Here is a 20,117-nt window from a genome sequence, read left to right on the forward strand (position 1 = left end):
GGGGAGGCTACATACTAAACCCACCCCCTCATAGTTCCTGAATTTCATTCACACTATTTACACTTCCAATATCCAGTGGGAATCCATTCCAATCACATACAACTCTATGAGAGAAAAATCGAGGTCTCACTCTTCTTGACAGCATTCATTTTCAACTTCCAAGGATGCCCTGTCTTCTCCCTTCATAAAATGAAAATTTCATTCCAGGAACAAAGTCTAGGCCTGTCTTTATTATTATTTACGTGACATCGCAAGGCAATAATAATAATAATAAATTAATACAAAGTTACAGAGCAACTTTGTAGTAACTACTAACTATTTGTAGTAAATGTTAACTACAAAGTTACATAATAAACGTGTAGTTAATATTTATAATCTTTTATTTAGTAATTATGGAAACTTTTAAAATTGTTTTAAAAATGTTTCATAAATATAAAAAAAATGTTATTGTTAATAATTCATAACACGTATAATAAATTAGCCTTAAATATGCACCTGTGTGAGTAATCTGGTGAAACAAAACCATATGCACATTTTCACTGGAATTAGACATTAACATTAATAATAATAATAACTTCATCGGAGCTTAAGCCTACTACTGTCGTGAGGCACTCTGTCTTCTGTGCATTTTTCTGCACAGAAGACAGTGTTTTTTTGGGTTTTTCCTCCCCAGAAGAGGCAAACGGGCCCCATGAACACATGCACCTACTGATATAGGACAATCCTGGTATAAGGATTGACTGATCTATTCGATGGGACTTTCGGTTTCGAATGCCTGCATGGTGAATTGTGTGGTCTACACATGAGCATGAATCAGGATCAGGACTCTTTAAAGATGAATAAAATATTGTATATGAATATAACATTTTTCATCAGTATTTTGAAGTAACAGTGCAAATCATGAAATGCTTTGCAAACACACCTCTAATTTATTAATATATTTTTATAATAAAATCATGATGAGATTTATCTCTTTTAGGATGGAGGTGAGCAAAGGATTTCATTCAATCCAATACCCTTGGAGGATAATGGATGGCAATGCTGTAGCCAATGAAGTTCTAACTGAGGCTCAACTATTGCTGTTACCCTCCTGCCATGATCAGAGCTTTAATTGCTCAATACCACCTTATCCCTACACTGTCCTCTACAGATAACGGGGAAGATGAAAAGCATTCTTGCTTCGCCCCTTTAAGCCAGTCCTTATAAGGACTTTTTTAGGATATTGCGTCTTCTATATTTGCGCTAATATTTCTTTTGTTGATGTTGGAAGCTTGTGACATTTAAAGTTGTAAAATTTATTTTCATATCTAAGTTTTTACACAGCTGTAGACTTATATTTTTTTCACAAGAAATTTAAAGAAAGTTCACCTGTCTTGGACACACCTTTCCTATCTTTTAAAGGAATACAGTGTTTGGTTCGGACCAGAGACTCCAATACACACATCGTACTGTCTCCACCACTTTCTTATATATATATATTATTATTATAATTATTCATTATTATTTTATATTATATTATTTTCCTGTTTCACTATAAAAAGTGAAACGAGTTCTTGAAATTTTATTTAAATGTGGGCATATGTGAAACTATAGGTGGATGAATAGGATAATGACCTGCGAAGGCTGCTTGTAGCTTTGTCAGGAATTAATACAGCATGGAGAGTGGTCAAAGGGAGGGGTGTTGGGAGGAAGCATAGGAAATGATAAGAAATATCGAAGAGCTTGATGATAGAACAGCTTTGAATCGTGTTAAAGGAATGTTCCAGAGAATTTGCTGCCTCTTAACGCAGTTGTTTAATTTGGGATATACTTGTTATATTAATTTTTCTTTTATATTATATTTGTCTATATAGATATTTTTGAATGATTACTATTGAAAAATATATCACTTAGCAACATAAGCAAATTAAAAAATACAATTTTTATAGGCAGTGATGATGTATTGCCAAACAAGCCTTGCATAACGTTGGATGGCGAACCAGGACTCTGCACATATCTACTGTTTTGTCCCGAAATATTCTCTTCCTTAGAAAAAGGCAGAGATGAAGTGTGCCAGTCAGAAGACAGAGTTCCTCTCGTTTGTTGTCCCCATGAAAAAAAAGAAGAGCTCGGTTCTAGTAAAAGAATTCAGAAGAGACAAACGCCTATGCCGGATCTGAGAGTACGAGGTAAACTAACAAAGGTTTTTAATACGTTTCATAGATGAGCATCTTTTATAATTACCCATTGAGCTATTTCACTAACCTTTAAATTTTATTTTTTATTCTTTTACAGGATGCGGAGTTAGAACAGACGTCACCAGTTTTGTAATCGGAGGAAGTGATGCAAGTCAATGGCCGTGGATAGTATGTACTGACATAAGATAATATATGGTTTTATAGTTTAAAATATTTAAGTATGAAAGAGATGCATTTACTTTTACAATTATTTTATTTGCTTATGTTGCTAACTTGTGGATGAAGGCCATTGAAAAATATGTAGAATTATTAGCAGTTGCTGTTCTTAGGTATACCATCCTCGTTCTGTATATGAAAAACACATTTTGCTAATGTCATTGCACAGAAAGAAACTTCTCTTTCTTATCTAATAAAAAATTAACTCCACAAAATAAATAAATAATTGATAAAATAAACTAAAATATCAGTTATATATAACATGAAGGATGCTATAAATGTATGAGATAGATCGGACTGTGCTGAATAGGAGTGCTGAAAATCAAGACGTGTTCTGGCGTGTTTTTTCTTGTCCAAGAATCGTTTCTTATTTTTATCCGTTTTTCTCAAACATTGTGCTCCAGAGCTGATAACAGTACAGTATCATCTCTACGATCAATTATAGACAGCGGTTACTTATCCCAACTTGGGAAGCAATCACATATCCAGTATCTTCTAAAAAAAAGGAAGATATTCTAGAAGTCTACTGTCAAACTGCCCACTAATTGCTATCACTTTCGCCGTCTCAAAGTAATGGAAAAAGTCATCGATAGCCAACTTCTCCATTTGTGGGTTTCTCGGTAATGGAGAAATTGGCTGTCAATGGATTTCGTCATTCAAGATCGGCAAGTGGCCTCTGAGCTTACATCATCCACCACTGGAGGCGTTCAATGGAAAGGTTAGTGAGACTTGCTGTCGTTCTTAACATTTTCAGAGCTTTTGATCGTGTTTGGCATCGAGGCTTACGAAACTAACTGGTATCCTTTGATATACCCACCACCCTGTGTAACTGGGTTGCCAGCTTCCTGTTTGGTTGTTCACTGTGTGCTATTGTTGATGGCTTAAACTTTTCGAGTTTCAAACACCAAAGCAGGAGTGCCTTATCACTACCCCTTTTCTCATGTACATAAAATACCTATTCTCAATCACACATTCTTAATCATATCTACAGTTTTTCAGATGATAGTGCTCTCCATCCATCTTATTCATTGACAAACTACGGACATCCCAAGTATCGAGATTATCTACAACTATTGCCTTAAACGTTGATCTACAGCAGTAGGGTAGTCACTAGTGACCAGATCAAGATCAAGATAAGATAAGGAATCGTGACGTGATTGGTTGTTCATTTGATGACGTCATTGTGTATGACGTCATGAGTTGGAATGTTTGGAATTTCCCTGGAGAATATGTGTCAGTGGCTTCAGTTCTTGTGTTTTGGTTCGCATATGGAATTATGGGTGATGGTAGAGATAAGGATTCGTGTCGTCATTGGTGGGACACTTTTAACCAGATCAAGATAAGATAAGGAATCGTGTCATCGGTGTGTGTGTTGTTTTCAGATGTAGATAAGTGACGTCATTTGTTGTTGTAAATAAGTGACGTAATTTGTTAGTTGTAATTAAGTGACGTTATTGTTTTGAATGGAATAGGGAGATATATTAGTGGATAAGGATTCGTGTCGTGATTGGTTGTTCATTTGACGATGTCATTTTGTGTGACGTCATGAGTTTGGAATGTTTGGAATTTCCCTGTGGGCATATGTATCAGTGACGTCAGTTCTTGTGTTTTGGTTCGCGTATGGAATTATGGGTGATGGTAGAGATAACGATTCGTGTCGTGATGGGTGGGGCATTTCTGACCAGATCAAGATCAAGATAAGATAAGGAATCGTGTCGTGGGTGAGTGTTGTTATCAGATATAGATAGGTTGACGTCATGTGTTAGTTGTAAATAAGTAACATTATTGCTTTGAATCGAAAAGGAAAATATCAGTAGATAAGGAATCGCGTCGTGATTGGTGGGACACTTTTAACCAGATCAAGATTAAGATAAGATAAGGAATCGTGACGTGGATGTGTGTTATTATAGAGTTTGGAATGTTTGGAATTTCGCTGGAGCCTCTTCTATCAGGGACATCACGCGGTGTGTTGGGTTCGTGTGTTGTATTGTATTGTGGGTGATATTTAGAGATACGAATCGTCACGTTATGTGTTGGGAAATTTCAGGGGAACATACATCTCTCTGTGATATCACATGGTGTTTTGGTTTGCCTATGGAATTGTAGGCGATGTTTTTGAGATAAGACATCTTGGAATTTTCCCAGGGTGACACACATTCGTCATTGTCATCATGTTTTGTCTTTGGTTGTCTATAGATGTCTGTACTAATTTTCCAATACATTTTGTGATATTTCTTTCCTGTTAAAGGGTGGAAATTCTTAGAGTAAGTCGTAATGGCTGCAGTGATTAGATTTTTCTGAATAATTTAATTATATGCTGGTGACCCTCAAACACAAACCTTTTTTTTGGCTCCGAATTATCTTGTTTACAAATGTTTGGGTATTTGTGTTTTTTTTTAGTTTACCGTGAAGAGAAAAAACAAACGGTACTTTAAAAAAATAATAAATTAAAAATAAACGAGACTTAAAGGCTTACAATAACTTTTTTGTATGTAGTCTAGAAATTCTAATGATAATTTAAATTTACTTGCATTCTTTCCAGAATGAATCTTCTTAATGCAAATAGATACTCCGAAATAGTTGAATTTTTATTCACAGCAGAACACACACACACAAAAGCACAATCTTGAAAGAACGAAACTTCGGTGATAACCTCAATAGCTATTTGATTTTTTTCTTTGATTTTCTGTCCGTTTGTTACTTTGTTAATTCCTTCGCATTGAGTAATAATATGTTTTCATTCCCAAGATGGTGAGTATAACCTCAAACTGTCTTTTGCTGATAATATATCTGCCAGAGATCGATAATTGTTGTGTCTACTTGTGAACTTTTCTGACTGGGGATTGAAATTCTCCTGGTCTTACTTGAGGGTTTGAAAATACTTCCCACACGACACTCCGAACGTCACCTTTTTCATGACTCATATTCCCCTTTGATGTTTTGCTCGGTATTATCAGTTCGGGGAAGTACGACTTTTTCTAGTGAAAAATTCTTATGACACATATCCTAAAATTATTCATTCCTGATTAATGATTTTATACACTTATTGTTTTCAAGTAGATGGCTTGTTTGTTTGTTTACATTTTGTGTAACTAGGAAACTGGAATTTATTTCAAATGAATATTAGCTCTGTAATATATACTTTGCTAATTTCTATGTTACCTTTATTAGGCTGTAACATTATTAACAAATTGTATTTACTGAATCAACATACAGAAATCAAATAAAGTGAAATATATATATTTTTCTTATTCTTTTGATTTAACATTTTGAGCTGATGTTCATAGTGTATGATTTGCAACTGGTGCTTACGTGTAATTCATATGATTTTTCTCCATGTGACATTTCAAAACAAGTTGAACTATGGTTTTTACATAGTTCAATTATGTAAAACTCATTTCCGTTAGTCCCAATTGAGTGTTATCCTCTCAGCCGGACATTTATTTCACAGTAGGGATATTTATGTATATAAATTAACACAAGTATGATATTTGATATTCTTTGCAATACAAATAAATAATTATTTATTCTTATTTCAAATGAAAATTAACTCAGAAAGAAAGAAAGAAAGAAAAATTGTAAAGAAAAAAAATGTTTATCCTCAAATAAATATTTATGATCACAGCAAACAACAAATTTATCACCCTTTCAAAGTTTGGAAATTCATGCACATATTGTTTTCATCATTTGGTATCATTTAAATGAAGAAAGAGTCTGGCTATTAAGTTTGTTAATGTTTTTTTTATTTTTCTCTTCCAATGGCGAGCATTTTGTGATATATGCATGTTGATTCACTTGTTATCTCCATACTACGATATCTTTTTATTTATACAACAAACTTTTTAAGAGTTTAGTAACTTGATGGATTAAAATATCTAATGTCCCTTTGTAAATAACCAAATTCTAACAGTCGTACTTTAAGTACGATTGTTTTTTCTAGTCTATTGGAGGTATCTACATATATAATAAATAAATTGTCACTTTTCAGGTGAAATATTCTCCGCTAAAATTCTGTCTATTAATTTAATACTCGATTCCTTTTGCTTCCAAGTGTTGACACAGTTTCTTGAAATATTTGAGGGCTTGCATGAACAAATAAGACTTTTAATTCACTGAGTGGATTTTCAAAAAAAAAAAAAAAAGAAAAAAGTTCTTACTTAAATTTGTATAACACATCAACGACAAACAATTGTTCATTTAAATTTACATTTCTTTTTTGAGTATAATATGTTGTCCAGAATATCTCTCAAATCTAAATAATTTTTTAGAGTATCTGGGCATTCCAACTTCCACACACCATCCTTCAGATTTCTTCCTAATGCGTTTCTGATGGAAACACGACTTTCATGAAGCAGGAAGGGGAGTGATGACATCTGATCAAATAACCACTTCTTTAAATCACTGTCTTCGACAGCATCAAGAAACAACTTATTTTTTAACCAAGTTTGCTTCTGTAAATTAATTCCTGTGGCCACCATCAACCTAACACTCCTCTTGTTTCCGCTCCTGGCTAGTCGAAACAACGGTGAAGTGTGCCATCTTTTACATTTCCTCAGATCGTAGTTAGCAATGACCAATTTTTCCACAACATCAGGCAGTTCTTAATCTGAACTCATTCGCATCACATCCGATCCTGATGAATCGTTTACATCTGCACCTGCATCGAGCATGTATTGTATGGCTTGCAATTGTTCGTTGTATGAATAGGAATCACCTTCTAAATGATGACGAAGCGTCTGGGTAATGGCAAAGTGGAGAGCTGTGCAATTATTGTTTGAGAATCGGTGATTTACCTGAGAAAAAAAATAAATAAAAATGTTAGCTAATGAAAATTGCACATTTTTAGAGCTTCTGTAAGGCATTCATGGAGAAGATACAATATTTGTCTATTTGCAAGAAATAAGTGGCATGTAATGTCTTTAATTTGCTCCCAAGGTTAGCAAAGACGACACCACATCAGAATTTCTGGAGATAGATGCAATAAGTAATGGGGTAACCCCATCACCATCAATGTAGATAACATCAGCCCCGTTTGCGATAAGATACAAAACTCCAGGATCACATTTTTTCTTGCAGGCCAAAATCAGAGGCGTAAGGTTACTGTTGTTCTCCACATTGATCTCACAGCCAGTGTCAACAAGCATCTGTAAAAAATTCTGAAATTAAAATTTAAAAAAAAATAGTAAAATTAGCGATTATTGTCAACAAAAATTCCAATTAATATGCACAATATATGTTATTTATATATTTAACAGTAGAATATATAATATGTGTATATATTATTTTAATTAAATGGCTGTTAGTAATTATACACTGGGAAATATCTTCTGATTATCAACGACTTTTTAAGGATTTGGTGTGTACCATCGAATGAGCAATGAAATGAATAAGAACAGTCTGCAAATGGGTGAGCAGTTTAAGTTTCATCATTCCAAAAACACTCGAACATTATTAATATGTGATCCAAAATAGAAACCGGGATACTATTTTGTACTACGAAAAAAAAAAAAGTGTACTTGTACTTACCCCAGCTATACTCATCACCGCAAAAAGTCTCGTGCAGGGGTGTGTTTCCAGTAAGAAATGTTTTCACTGAAAAATACGCTCCGTAGTTTAATAGTAAATTCACAATTATCACATCCTTCAGTCTTGTTGCTAGATGCAAAGGAGTCAAACCTCTTCTGTCTTGAATGTTCGCATCATATCCCCACCTCAGCAAACATTCAACTATTAAAAAAAAAAAAAAACATTACTAAGAAAATCATTTGTAGCCAAACGGGAAATAATTTTCCCTTTTTCTTGTAGATGGGATTTAAAAACTAAATGAATAATCTGAATATTACCAAGATCGGCATATCTTCTTCTGTCAGCAAAAAAAGAGCACAGGGACTTCCCTGTAAATTGCATTTGGATCTGCACCATCCATCAAGAGATGAATCACTCATGATATATTCCTCCATTGTAGGGCTCTTAGAAATTGTCGATAACGAATGACGAAATGCTGGAAATTGGTCTTTCCATATTTTGTGATGATTAATAGCAAAAAACAAACAAACAACAAAAAAAGCACTGTATCAACCTAATATTGATGATTTCTGTACTGTTCAGATGTAACAACCACAAAATGGTTTTCTGAATTGAAATAAGGTTTAGAGTCCCAGAAAGTTTTCAGATCCAGGACAGTGACGTCGCTTCCCCATTCATCCTACCCCTGTTTTGTTCAGAATGTCCCACCAATCACTATACGAATCCTTATAGATACACTCATTTCCGCTGAATTCTTTTCACTCCTCTTTTATTGTTCAAAGGTATCGTACGATTTCTTTACTCATATCCTTCCTTTTGATTTATGTGCTCCTTCTGTAGTACTAATAATTCAGTGAAGGTGGGATTAGAAAATTGGTGTCATTAGTATTACAGAAGGACCGCATAAAACATCAAAAGGAAGGATATGAGTAACTGATTTCCTCCCAACAGTTCTTAATGTAGATTTTCAATGGCTTATTTCCTGTGTTTGGTGAAGAAAGTTTTTTGGGTGGGATGACACATACATACATACATACTAAGCAGATTATAATCAGTTCTGTATGTCAACAAAGGTGACAATAAAGTAAATTAAGAAACGCATATTTTGAATTCAGTGAAGGTGAAATTAGGAAATTGGTGACATTAGTATTACAGAAGGAGCGCATAAACATCAAAAGGAAGGATATGAGTAAATAAATCGTACGATACCTTTGAACAATAAAAGAGGAGTGAAAAGAATTGAGCGGAATTGACTGTATTTATAGGAATTCGTATTGTAATTGGTGGGACATACTGAACAAAATAGGGGTAGGGTGAATGAGCAAGCGACGTCACTGTTCTGGATCTGAAAATTTTCTGGGACTCTAAATTTTATTTCAATTCAGAAACCCATATCGTGGTTGTTACATCTGAACAGTACAGAAATCATCAATATAATCATCACAAAATATGGAAAGACAAAATTCCAGCATTCGTTATCGCCAATATTTAAGAACCATACAATGGAGGAATATACCACGAGTGATTCATCTCTTCATGGATGGTGCAGATCCAAATGTAATTTACAGGGGAGTCCCTGTGCTCTTTTTTGCTGCCAAAAGAAGAGATGCCGATCTTGGTAATATTCAAATTATTCGTTTTGTTTTTTAAATCCCATCTACGAGAAAAAGGGAAAATTATTTCCAGTTTTGCTACAAATGATTTTCTTAGTAATGTTTTTTTTTTAATAGTTGAATGTTTGCTGAGGTGGGGATGTGATGGAACATTCAAGACAGAAAAAGGTTTGACTCTTTTGCATCTAGCAACAAGACTGAAGGATGTGATAATTGTGAATTTACTATTAAACGACGGAGCCGATTTTTCAGTGAAAACATTTCTTACTGGAAACACGCCCCTGCACGAGAATTTTTGTGGTGATGAGTATAGCTGCGGTAAGTACACTTTTTTTTTTCGTAGTACAAAATATCCCGATTTCTATTTTGGATCACATATTAATGATGTTCGAGTGTTTTTGGAATGATGAAACTTAAACTGCTCACCCATTTGCAGACTGTTCTTATTCATTTCATTGCTCATTCGATGGTACACACCAAATCCTTAAAAAGTCGTTGATAATCAGAAGATATTTTCCAGTGTATAATTACTAACAGACATTTAATTAAAACAATATATACACATATTATATATTCTATTGTTAAATAGACAAATAACATATATTGTGCATATTAATTGGAATTTTTGTTGACAATAATCACTAATTTTCTATTTTTTTTAATTTTAATTTTGGAAATTTTTACAGATGCTTGTTGACACTGGCTGTGAGATCAGTGTGGAGAACAACAGTAACCTTACATCTGATTATCTGATGTTGGCTTGCATGAAAAGATGTGATCGATTTGGTTTTGTACCTTATCGCAAACGGGGCTGATGTTAACTACATTGGTGGTGATGGGGTTACCCCCCATTACTTATTGCATCTATTTCCAGAAATTCTGATGTGGTATCGTCTTTGCTACCTTGGGGCAAATGTAAATTCCCAAATCATCATCGTTTTTTTTTTTTTATTTTTTTTTTTTTTACTGACAGCTTCTGTAAGGTAGATGACGAAATAAAATTTAGAGGTATGGAATTTGATGGAGTTCGAGGGATTATAAAGACATGTAGAATTCCATAAGATTTTTCAACAGGATCTGTTGAAAAATCGTTTTGCATTCTTCAAAATATCATACCATTAACAGATGTTAATTACAACCTTATACATAATTATATTCAAAATGTAATTTACCTGTTGTAAAACTTTTGGTTGTAATATATGAATGGTCTTTCCTTTCATGCGGAACTACAAAAGGTATGCAACGCATGATATGTATCATGTATGTTTCATGTTCCTATTCACCCAGTCTATTATCGTCATTTGTGGATGAAATTTGGATCTTCCTGAATTACATTCTCGAACTTCGCTATTAGTGCATATGATTGCATAACTACGACTATGTGAGTAACAGAAAGACATTACACGTCACTTATTTCTTGCAAATAGACAAATATTGTATCTTCTCCATGAATGCCTTACAGAAGCTCTAAAAATGTGCAATTTTCATTAGCTAACATGTTTGTTATTTTTATTTTATTTTTTTTTTTTCAGGTAAATTACCGATTCCTGAATAACAATTGCACAGCTCTCCACTTTGCCATTACCCAGACGCTTCGTCATCATTTAGAAGGTGATTCCTCTTCATACAACGAACAATTGCAAGCCATACAATACATGCTCGATGCAGGTGCAGATGTAAACGATTCTTCAGGATTGGATCTGATGCGAATCAGTTCAGATTTCGAACTGCCCGATGTTGTGGAAAAATAGGTCACTGCTAACTACGATCTGAGGAAATGTAAAAGATGGCACACTTCACCGTTGTTTCGACTAGTCAGGAGCGGAAACAAGAGGAGTGTTAGGTTGATGGTGGTCGCAGGAATTAATTTACAGAAGCAAACTTGGTTAAAAAACAAGTTGTTTCTTGATGCTGTCGAAGACAGTGATTTAAAGAAGTTGTTGTTTGATCAGATGTCATCACCCCCTTCGCTGCTCTTCAAAGTCGTGTTTCCATCTGAAACGCATTAGGAAGAAATCTGAAGGATGGTGTCGAGAAGTTGGAATGCCTAGACACTCTAAAAAATTATTTAGATTTGAGAGATATTCTGGACAACATATGTCTTCAGGGTAATTAATGATGAAAAAACTTTCGCATAAGCATTGGGAAATCATAACCTGCGACCGCTAATATTACAATAATAGTAAGGAATAAATTAGAATGCAGTTTTCAGTTTATTTAATTTCTGAATATTAGATTGAAAAAAAAGTAACATTGTAAATAATATTATACTCAAATAAATGTGTAAATTTAAATGAATAATTTTGTCATTGATGTGTTACACAAATTTAAGTAAGAACTTTTTTTTTTGAAAACCCACTTAGTGAATTAAAAGTGTTATTTGTTCATGCAAGCTCTCAAATATTTCAAGAAACTGTGTCAACACTTGGAAGCAAAAGGGATCGGATGATACCAAATGATGAAAACAATATGTGCATGAATTTCAAAACTTTGAAAGGGTGATGAATTTCTTGTTTGCTGTGATCATAAATATTTATTTGAGGGTAAACGTTTTTTTTCTTTACAATTTTTCTTTCTTTCTTTCTTTCTTTCTGAGCTAATTTTCATTTGAATTAAGAATAAATAATTATTTATTTGTATTGGAAAGAATATCTAATGTAATAATTGTGTTAAATATATATATATATATATATATATATATATCCCTACTGTGAAATAAATGTCGGGCTGACAGCTAACAGTCAATTAGGACTAACAGAAATGAGTTTTACGTATTTGAACTATGTAAAAACCATAGTTCAGTTTGTTTTGAAATGTCCCATGGAGAAAATTCACATAATTACACGTAAGCACCAGTGGGAAATCATACACTATGAACATCAGTGCAAATGTTAAATCAACAGAATAAGAAAAAAAAATATTGTCTTTTTCACTTTATTTAATTTCTGATCGTTAGATTCAGTAAACACAATTTGTTAATAATATTTCAGTCAAATAAGAGGTAATATAGAAATGAACAAAGTATATATTACAGAGCTAATATTCATTTGAAATAAATTTCAGTTTCCTAGTTACACAAAATATAAACAAACAAACAAGCCATCTACTTGAAAGCAATAAGTGTATAAAATCCTTAATTAGGAATGCATAATTTTAGGATATGTGTCATAAGAATTTTACTAGAAAAACAGTCTTACTTCCGCGAACTGATAATACTGCGCAAAACATCAATGGGAGAATATGAGTCATGAAAAAGGTGACGTTCCGATTGTCATGTGGGAAGTATTATGAAACCCTCAATTAAAACCAGGAGAATTCCAATCACCCCAGTCAGAAAAGTTTACAAGTAGCCACAACAATTGCCTATCGCTGGCGGATATATTAGTCAGAAAAAAACAGTTTGAGGTTACACTCACCACCTCGGGAATAAAAACATAGAATGACCCAATGCGAAGGAAGTAGCAGTGTAACAAACGGACAGAAAATCTAAGGAACAAAAGTCAAATAGCTTTTCAGGTTATCACCGAAATTTCGTTCTTTCAAGATTGTGTTTTTGTGTGTGTGTTCTGCTGTGAATAAAAATTCAACTATTTTGGAATATCTATTTGCATTAAGAAGATTCATTCTGGAAAGAATGCAAGTAAATTTAAATTATCATTAGAATTTCTAGACTACATACAAAAAAGTTATTGTAAGCCTTTAAGTCTCATTTATTTTTAATTTATTTTTTTAAAATACAGTTTGTTTTTTCTCTACACGGTAAACAAAAAAAAAAACACCAATACCCAAGCATTCGTAAAGAAGATAATGTAAATTCGAAAACGAGGTTGTCATATGCCAATAATCTTTTAGTTATGTCACATCCAACTGATAGTGATAACTTCGGAGCAAAAAAAAAAGGTGTTTGAGGGACTCCAGCATATAATTAAATTATTCAGAAAAACCTTATCACTGTCGCCATCATGACATACTCTAAGAATTCCCACCCTTTAACAGGAAAGGAATTCCCCAAAATATATTGGAAAATTAGTAGCCATCTATAGACAACCAAAGACAAAACATGATGACAATGACAGATGTGTGTCACCCTGGGAAACTTCCAAGATATCTTATCTCAAAAACATCGCCCAAAATTCAATAGGGAACCAAAACACCATGTGATATCACTGAGAGTCATATGTTCCCCAGAAATTTCCAAACACATAACGTCATGATTCTTCTCTCTGAATATCACCCACAATACATTATGCAAACCCAACACATCACGTGATGTCCCTGATAGAAGGGGCCTCGGTGAAATTCCAAACATTCCAAACTCTATAATAACACACATCCACATCACGATTCCTTATCTTATCTTGATCTTGATCTGGTTAGAAGTGTCCCACCAATCACGACACGATTCCTTATCCACTAATATGTCTTCCTTTTCCATTCAAAACAATAAAGTCACTTATTTACAACTAACAAATGACGTCACTTATCTACATCTGATAATAACACACACCCACGACACAATTCCTCATCTTATCTTGATCTTGATCTGATCAGAAGTGCCCCACCAATCAAGACACGAATCCTTATCTCTACCATCACCCATAATTCCATACGCGAACGAAACACAAGAACTGACGTCACTGACACGTATGCCTATAGGGAAATTCCATACATTCCAAACTCATGACATCAGACACAGTGACGTCATCAAATGAACAGCCAATCACGTCACGGTTCCTTATCTTATCTTAATCTTGTTCTGGTCACTAGTGACCACCCTACTACTATCTACGTACCCTCCTTCAATGGAGCAAGGACAAAGAGGCAAAATACAGTCTTGCCTCTTCTCTCATAAAAGAAATTTCAGCTCATGTTCTCTTAACCTTAGGAATACACAAATCACCAGAGAAGATCAGATCTCTCTTCTTGGGCTGACATTCACCTCCAACCTCTCTTGGCACAAACACATCGGTATAGCTTCCTCAGCTGTCGAAAAACTAGGCATTTTCTTTCGTTCAAGATGCTATTTTACACCCAACCAACTCTGAATAATGTAGAAATTCAAAATCCGCCTCTGCTTAAAATACTGCTCACATGTTTCGAGTGGAACATCTAAAAGTTCTTCACAGGTACTTTAGAATGTCCTTTTTACATTGAACTGGCAACAATCATTCTCCCACTTTCTGTTGCACCTGTTAATACAAGAGAGCAACTGACGGGTCCCCCTTTACTGTGCAACTGCAAACACACCGAACCTGATTTTGTTCTTCTTTTATTTCATATATCTCTGTCTTCTGGAACATCCTAACGCAAATTTAACGCTAATTAAATTACCTTCTGCATAGCTGATTAACAAACTTTCGTTCACCTTTCACAATAAGGTTATTAAGAACAAAGAATCAATATTACCTTGAATAAAGTTGGCGAAGTTCGCAAGCTACACTTGGGATGCCATTAAAAAGCACATGAATTGCAAGTAAATTTCATTTGTGAGATTGCTGACTGCCAAAAATTGGATTTGCTCGAATAGAGATAACGCTGGCCTGACTGGATTGCATCCCCCTGCCAATAAATACACCGTACATTAGAATCCATCTGTTTTTCTGGACATTTGTGAGCGTCGTTAAGTTCTAGATAAGAATTGTTTTCTGCTATGTAATCACTATTCTGCTTACTAGAACCTGAACTGGCTTGAAAAAGGGATTATGTTTAGACTCTTAAGCGATGAGCCAGGATTGAGTAACCTTTAACCTATGTACATTCCAAAGACCAAAAAATGCTATTGGTTTACAACCTATCGCAGTTAAATCGCAACTTATCGCAAAATGACATATCACCTTCTTAAAAAAGTCTAGTCTTTAGTCTGTATTATAGAATTTAGTTCATGTGGTAAATTGTGTGTTCTTTTGAGACAGTCTTCATAGGAAATTAACTTCCACTTTTCCACAGAACTATTTTCTCCTGCAGGGATGATTCTACTCATATTGTCCTAATTCAACCCACATGCGTGCGATAGGTATACATTCAAATTTGGTTCAACAGTTTCTGAGCTCATGGGTCTTTCCTCGCCTGGGAACATTGCTTGGTTTCCAGTCGAATTCATTAAAACTAGAGTTATGAAGTGGAGGGATATTCACATCACCATTAATAGAGTCTATAAAAACCAACAGACTAATTCTATACGATCAAACAGTATTCCATGAAATCACCATGAAGATGATTTACAGCTGCATAAACGAGGACTTTCTGTAGCGAGGTTCATCACACCAATGCTTTCAGTCTGTGGACCAAATTCACGTTTGTGGCTTAAGAACCGCAATTGTCGCAAGCATACATGGGTTGTTCGTATGGATGTTCATATGTCATCATCCATATGAATGGCGACACACGAACAACCATATAGAGAGAGGTGAGAAATATCAAGTTCAGTCTAATGGGATTCAGTGTGTTTTTGCGATATGCTTTTGAATATGCACCATGCTATCATTAATTGGAAACTATATATTTAAGAAATCATTTTGATTTTGACCAATCAGTTCTTTTGCTGATTTACCTGCGTGTGCATGGCCGTACCTACAACTTGCAATGATTTGTTTTTGCATATTCAAATACTCATAAACGACCAAACGTCAGGGGGTGAAGAATCATCAAGTTGCCATTAGCAACAGGGATTGTGGAAACATTCAATAAGTACTGACAATAGGGTGACTATTAAGTGTCAGTACGAACGCAGATTTCTCGCTGTTCTGTTTATGAATATTCACAAGATTCATCACTTCCACAAAGAGGAGAGTGCATATCTTGCTTCTTCCCGATTTTTCCCAATATTTAGGGAAAAATCGACCGATTATCTACGTAAAGAAGTGATGCACAATCAAGTATTCTTTGAAATGAAAAGAGTATCATTTCTCTCTCTCTCTCACTCCCATAAAATAAAGTCGTTGTTTGTCTACGAAAAACTGACAATTTTTTTGTTTGATTACGAAGAATATAATATTATGCTTCTGTGGATAACAACACATTCCGCATGAGTGCTAAGATCCGATATACATAAGTCTATTATGCATATTGTCAATAAGTTATGTTAAGAAATTAATGACATTTTAGCCCGCTACATTAAAGATCCACATCAATCTTAAAATTAAAAAATAAAAATGGCCAACTTTAATTTTTTATTCTTTTGTTTAGGTTTGTCGTATTAATTTCTGTATATTATATTTTTGCTAGGCAGCCGTGTATTTGCTAAGGCCGGATTCGACAGAAAGATTCCAATGTGGAGGCACCGTTATTAGCGCCGGATATGTTCTGACAGCAGCTCATTGCATGCTTGATGGAAGGGAGCCTCGGTAAGTATTTGGAATTGGATTCTGTGATGGTCAATGCAACCTGCAGGATATTTTTTAATCTGTTGCTGATTAACTAATGTGTTAGTGATAGTGGGAAAGGTTTGAATGGTTATATGTAATTGTTTGTAGATGATGTAAAGTGGAGAAGAAAAATAAGGAATGGAACAAATTGAAACATAGGGACCTAAATTGGAGAGTGCAATACAGCCAATTTTGCGATCATGCGGAGGAGCACTGACATGTACATCAAGATGTTAAGATTCTATTGTACACATGGCTATGCTCATATCGTATATGGATTACTATAGTATATGGCCATATTTGGTCACTGGATTTCGAAAAGATGACGAAATTTTGGAAGTGGTCTTAAGACTATTCCAAGGTGGTTTCTGGAATGCTGAATATCAGAACAGATTGTGAGAATGCAAAAATGCAGTCCAGCTAATTAGAAGAGGAGGATACACTATTGAGACAAATAATTTAGTAAGGGGTTACTTCCAGATTACTGAGGATGAAATATTTTATATAAATGGAAGACAAGAGGTCATTCCTGGAATCTGTATGAGAAGATTATGAGCAATGAAGGGGACAGAAAGGTTTATACGTGGTGAGTGATAGATGATTGGGATGCTTTGTCAAGAGTCAAGTGAGTGCAGAAATAATGAATGCATTTAAGTAATGGAATGATGAGCTGTGCACGCATCATATCGAAACCTCCAATAATCAATCTTTGACACTTGAGGTCTAATAATTATTTTTTTTTTATCTCGGTGAGATGTAATGTCTCTGCTTGCATCCTCGATCTTTTTAATGAGCTTATCTGAGGATGACACAGTTTACATATATGGTTTTTTTAAATTTTTTTTATTGATTTGATTGCTGTGTTGGATGTAGGATGATGTTTGGGAGGTCAAATGAATGATCTGAAAGGTCTGATCAAAGTGAAATTGTCGGTATGTTCTGGTATGTTATTGCATCTGTGTTGATGGTTCACATTAATTTTTATTGTGGTCTTCTTTTTGAACTCATTAGAAGACTTTTTTTTCCACTGTGGCAGCTTTTCTATGTCTTCTGAACTTTTAATTCGTATCGGTTTTGAATACTGTGACTTCCTCAAGAATATCTTGGCATCTCCGATCCACAAAAATTGGTAATTTGTTTCTGTTTTTGCTTTGTTTGCTTGATACAACAGATTCTGGTTGAATGGTGTTAAATATTCGTATAAGAAGATTGGTGTGTTGTCTTGCAATGCATCCAAGTCCTTGGCAACTGTTTTTTTTTCTGTTTGGTGGCTTTTATGAGATTGTCTCTTGTGGACTTGCTTGTAAGATGAACTATGACTGGTGCAGTTCGTGGAAAGCCTTGTTTTTTGCTCTTCCTAGGAATTTGATTTTCGGTCTGAATGTCGTTAAGCTGTAGGGGGATGTCAGTTGCATGGCCCAATTTTAAAACTACGTCTCTGAGGTTTTCTGTTAGTGCAATTTCATGAAGACCGTTTATGATAAGATCTTCTTTATGATGTTGCTGATTTAAACGTTCGTATTGTAGTTTTAGAAAATGAAGTTCTTGAAGGAGTTCAGATGTTTCTTTCATCAAGCTGTGTTGCCTGTCATGCGTTAATGCTGATTTTGATGTCTTTTACCGTTTGCAACACTTCTATCACTGATTAATTATTATGTTTGACCAAATCTTCATATTCGCTAGTTTTTTTTGTTATTTTTTCGTTCTGTTTGTCGAAGAGTTCTCGCACAAGATCTACTAAGCTGGCTTTTATAGTCTCTAGACCGTTTTCTATTAGTATATTTAAAGAGTTGAAATTATAGGACACACCTGCATTTTTTTGTCTGTTCAGTTTGTTGTCTGATTTTTCCCCTGGTATAATCGGCTGCCTTAGGTGTGATTCTTTGTTCCTCCTGCAGATTACACACTTCTATTCCTCGCATGTTGCATTGGTTTTACGTTGCCAGTTGTTTCGGAAAAGCCAGCACATTTTAAGTGTAGAATCCTACTGCATTCCGTATAGGTTATTTGATTTTCGTCGGATGATAAATCCTCCAGCCATTTGCGACACCTCATGACTCACCTTTCTTGCCTTGAGCAATTGTGGCGTGATTGTAAAGATGGCGACGTCCTTTGTTATTTGCTTGTTGTTGACCGTGGTCCTCTCTGTTCACTTTTCAACACTTCAAAATTTCGTTTCTTCTTAGCCGATATCGGTGAATTTTATATCACTGTCTTCGGCGTGACTGGTAGAGTTACTTGAGAACGCTTTCAAATTAAAATCAGGAGTCGGAGCCAATTTAAAACTATAAAAAACGTGACCAGCGATATCACCATGCACCCGTTCGTATGCCTACACAGCGCCCTCTCTTTTAATAATAATAATAATAATAATAATAATAATAATAATCTATTTATTTCGTATAGACTGGAGTTTACAAATTTGACACCAATTTCAAAGATTATAATGTGGGAACTTTTGGGATTTATAATTAATGCTTTTCTGATGATTTATTGAGGACAAATATCAAACGAACCATGAGATTATATTGTAAACTTCTGCTTTATGAATATGAATTCCTCGAAATAATGAACCTAACTGTTTGGTTTCTTTCCAGACCTGCATCGGAGATTATTGTTCGAGTTGGGAGTAATTCTCTGAATGAAGGGTCTCGTTACGAAGTTGAATCGGTGAAGATTCACGAAGACTACCGAGCAAATTCCCACACTAACGACATTGCTTTGTTGAAGCTCAAGACAGACATTGTGGAAAAAAACGTGAAACCAGCATGTTTGCCAACCCCAGGAATGTACAATTCAAATTTCTACAATAGGACTGCATTTGTACTTGGGTGGGGTCTAACTTCAGTCGGTAAGCGAGGTCGAAATTGATAGAAGCGATCGTGTACTTAATCTACTTGCGCTTTAATTTTTGATGAACTAACCTACAAGTCGATGTTTTTTGTTTTTTTTTTTATTGTGCAGAGGGAAGATCAACCAGCACTCTGCAAGAAGCACCTGTTCCAATCGTTTCTAACAGGAATTGCAACAAGACTTACGCTCAACTTGGGGCTTTCTCTCTTCCACAGGGGATTACAGAAGTAATGCTCTGTGCTGGCTATGACACGGATGGTATAGATGCATGCGCGGTAAGAAATAGCACATAGTTATTTATTTATGAACAGATTAGGCTAGATAGCCTACTTGCAATCATTGTAACTGTTCTAACTGGTATTTAGAAT

General features: G+C 34.7%; 1 protein-coding gene across 1 annotated transcript in view; it reads left to right on the top strand.

Annotated features, from left to right (window-relative positions):
• LOC150098377 (ovochymase-1-like) overlaps window positions 1-20,117 on the top strand; it is a 126,894-nt gene that overhangs the window by 15,862 nt on the left and 90,915 nt on the right. The window contains exons 3-7 of the mRNA XM_090405173.1: window positions 1,929-2,168; window positions 2,275-2,345; window positions 16,757-16,875; window positions 19,494-19,747; window positions 19,861-20,024. Of these exons, the coding sequence (XP_090261299.1) occupies window positions 1,929-2,168; window positions 2,275-2,345; window positions 16,757-16,875; window positions 19,494-19,747; window positions 19,861-20,024 (848 nt within the window). The remainder of the gene's footprint in view (window positions 1-1,928; window positions 2,169-2,274; window positions 2,346-16,756; window positions 16,876-19,493; window positions 19,748-19,860; window positions 20,025-20,117) is intronic.

The sequence above is a fragment of the Typopeltis vanoorti genome, chromosome 15 (assembly GCF_054136105.1).
Source record: "Typopeltis vanoorti isolate ZY-2024b chromosome 15, IOZ_Tvanoo_1.0, whole genome shotgun sequence".
In the NCBI taxonomy this organism is placed as follows: Eukaryota; Metazoa; Arthropoda; class Arachnida; order Uropygi; family Thelyphonidae; genus Typopeltis; species Typopeltis vanoorti.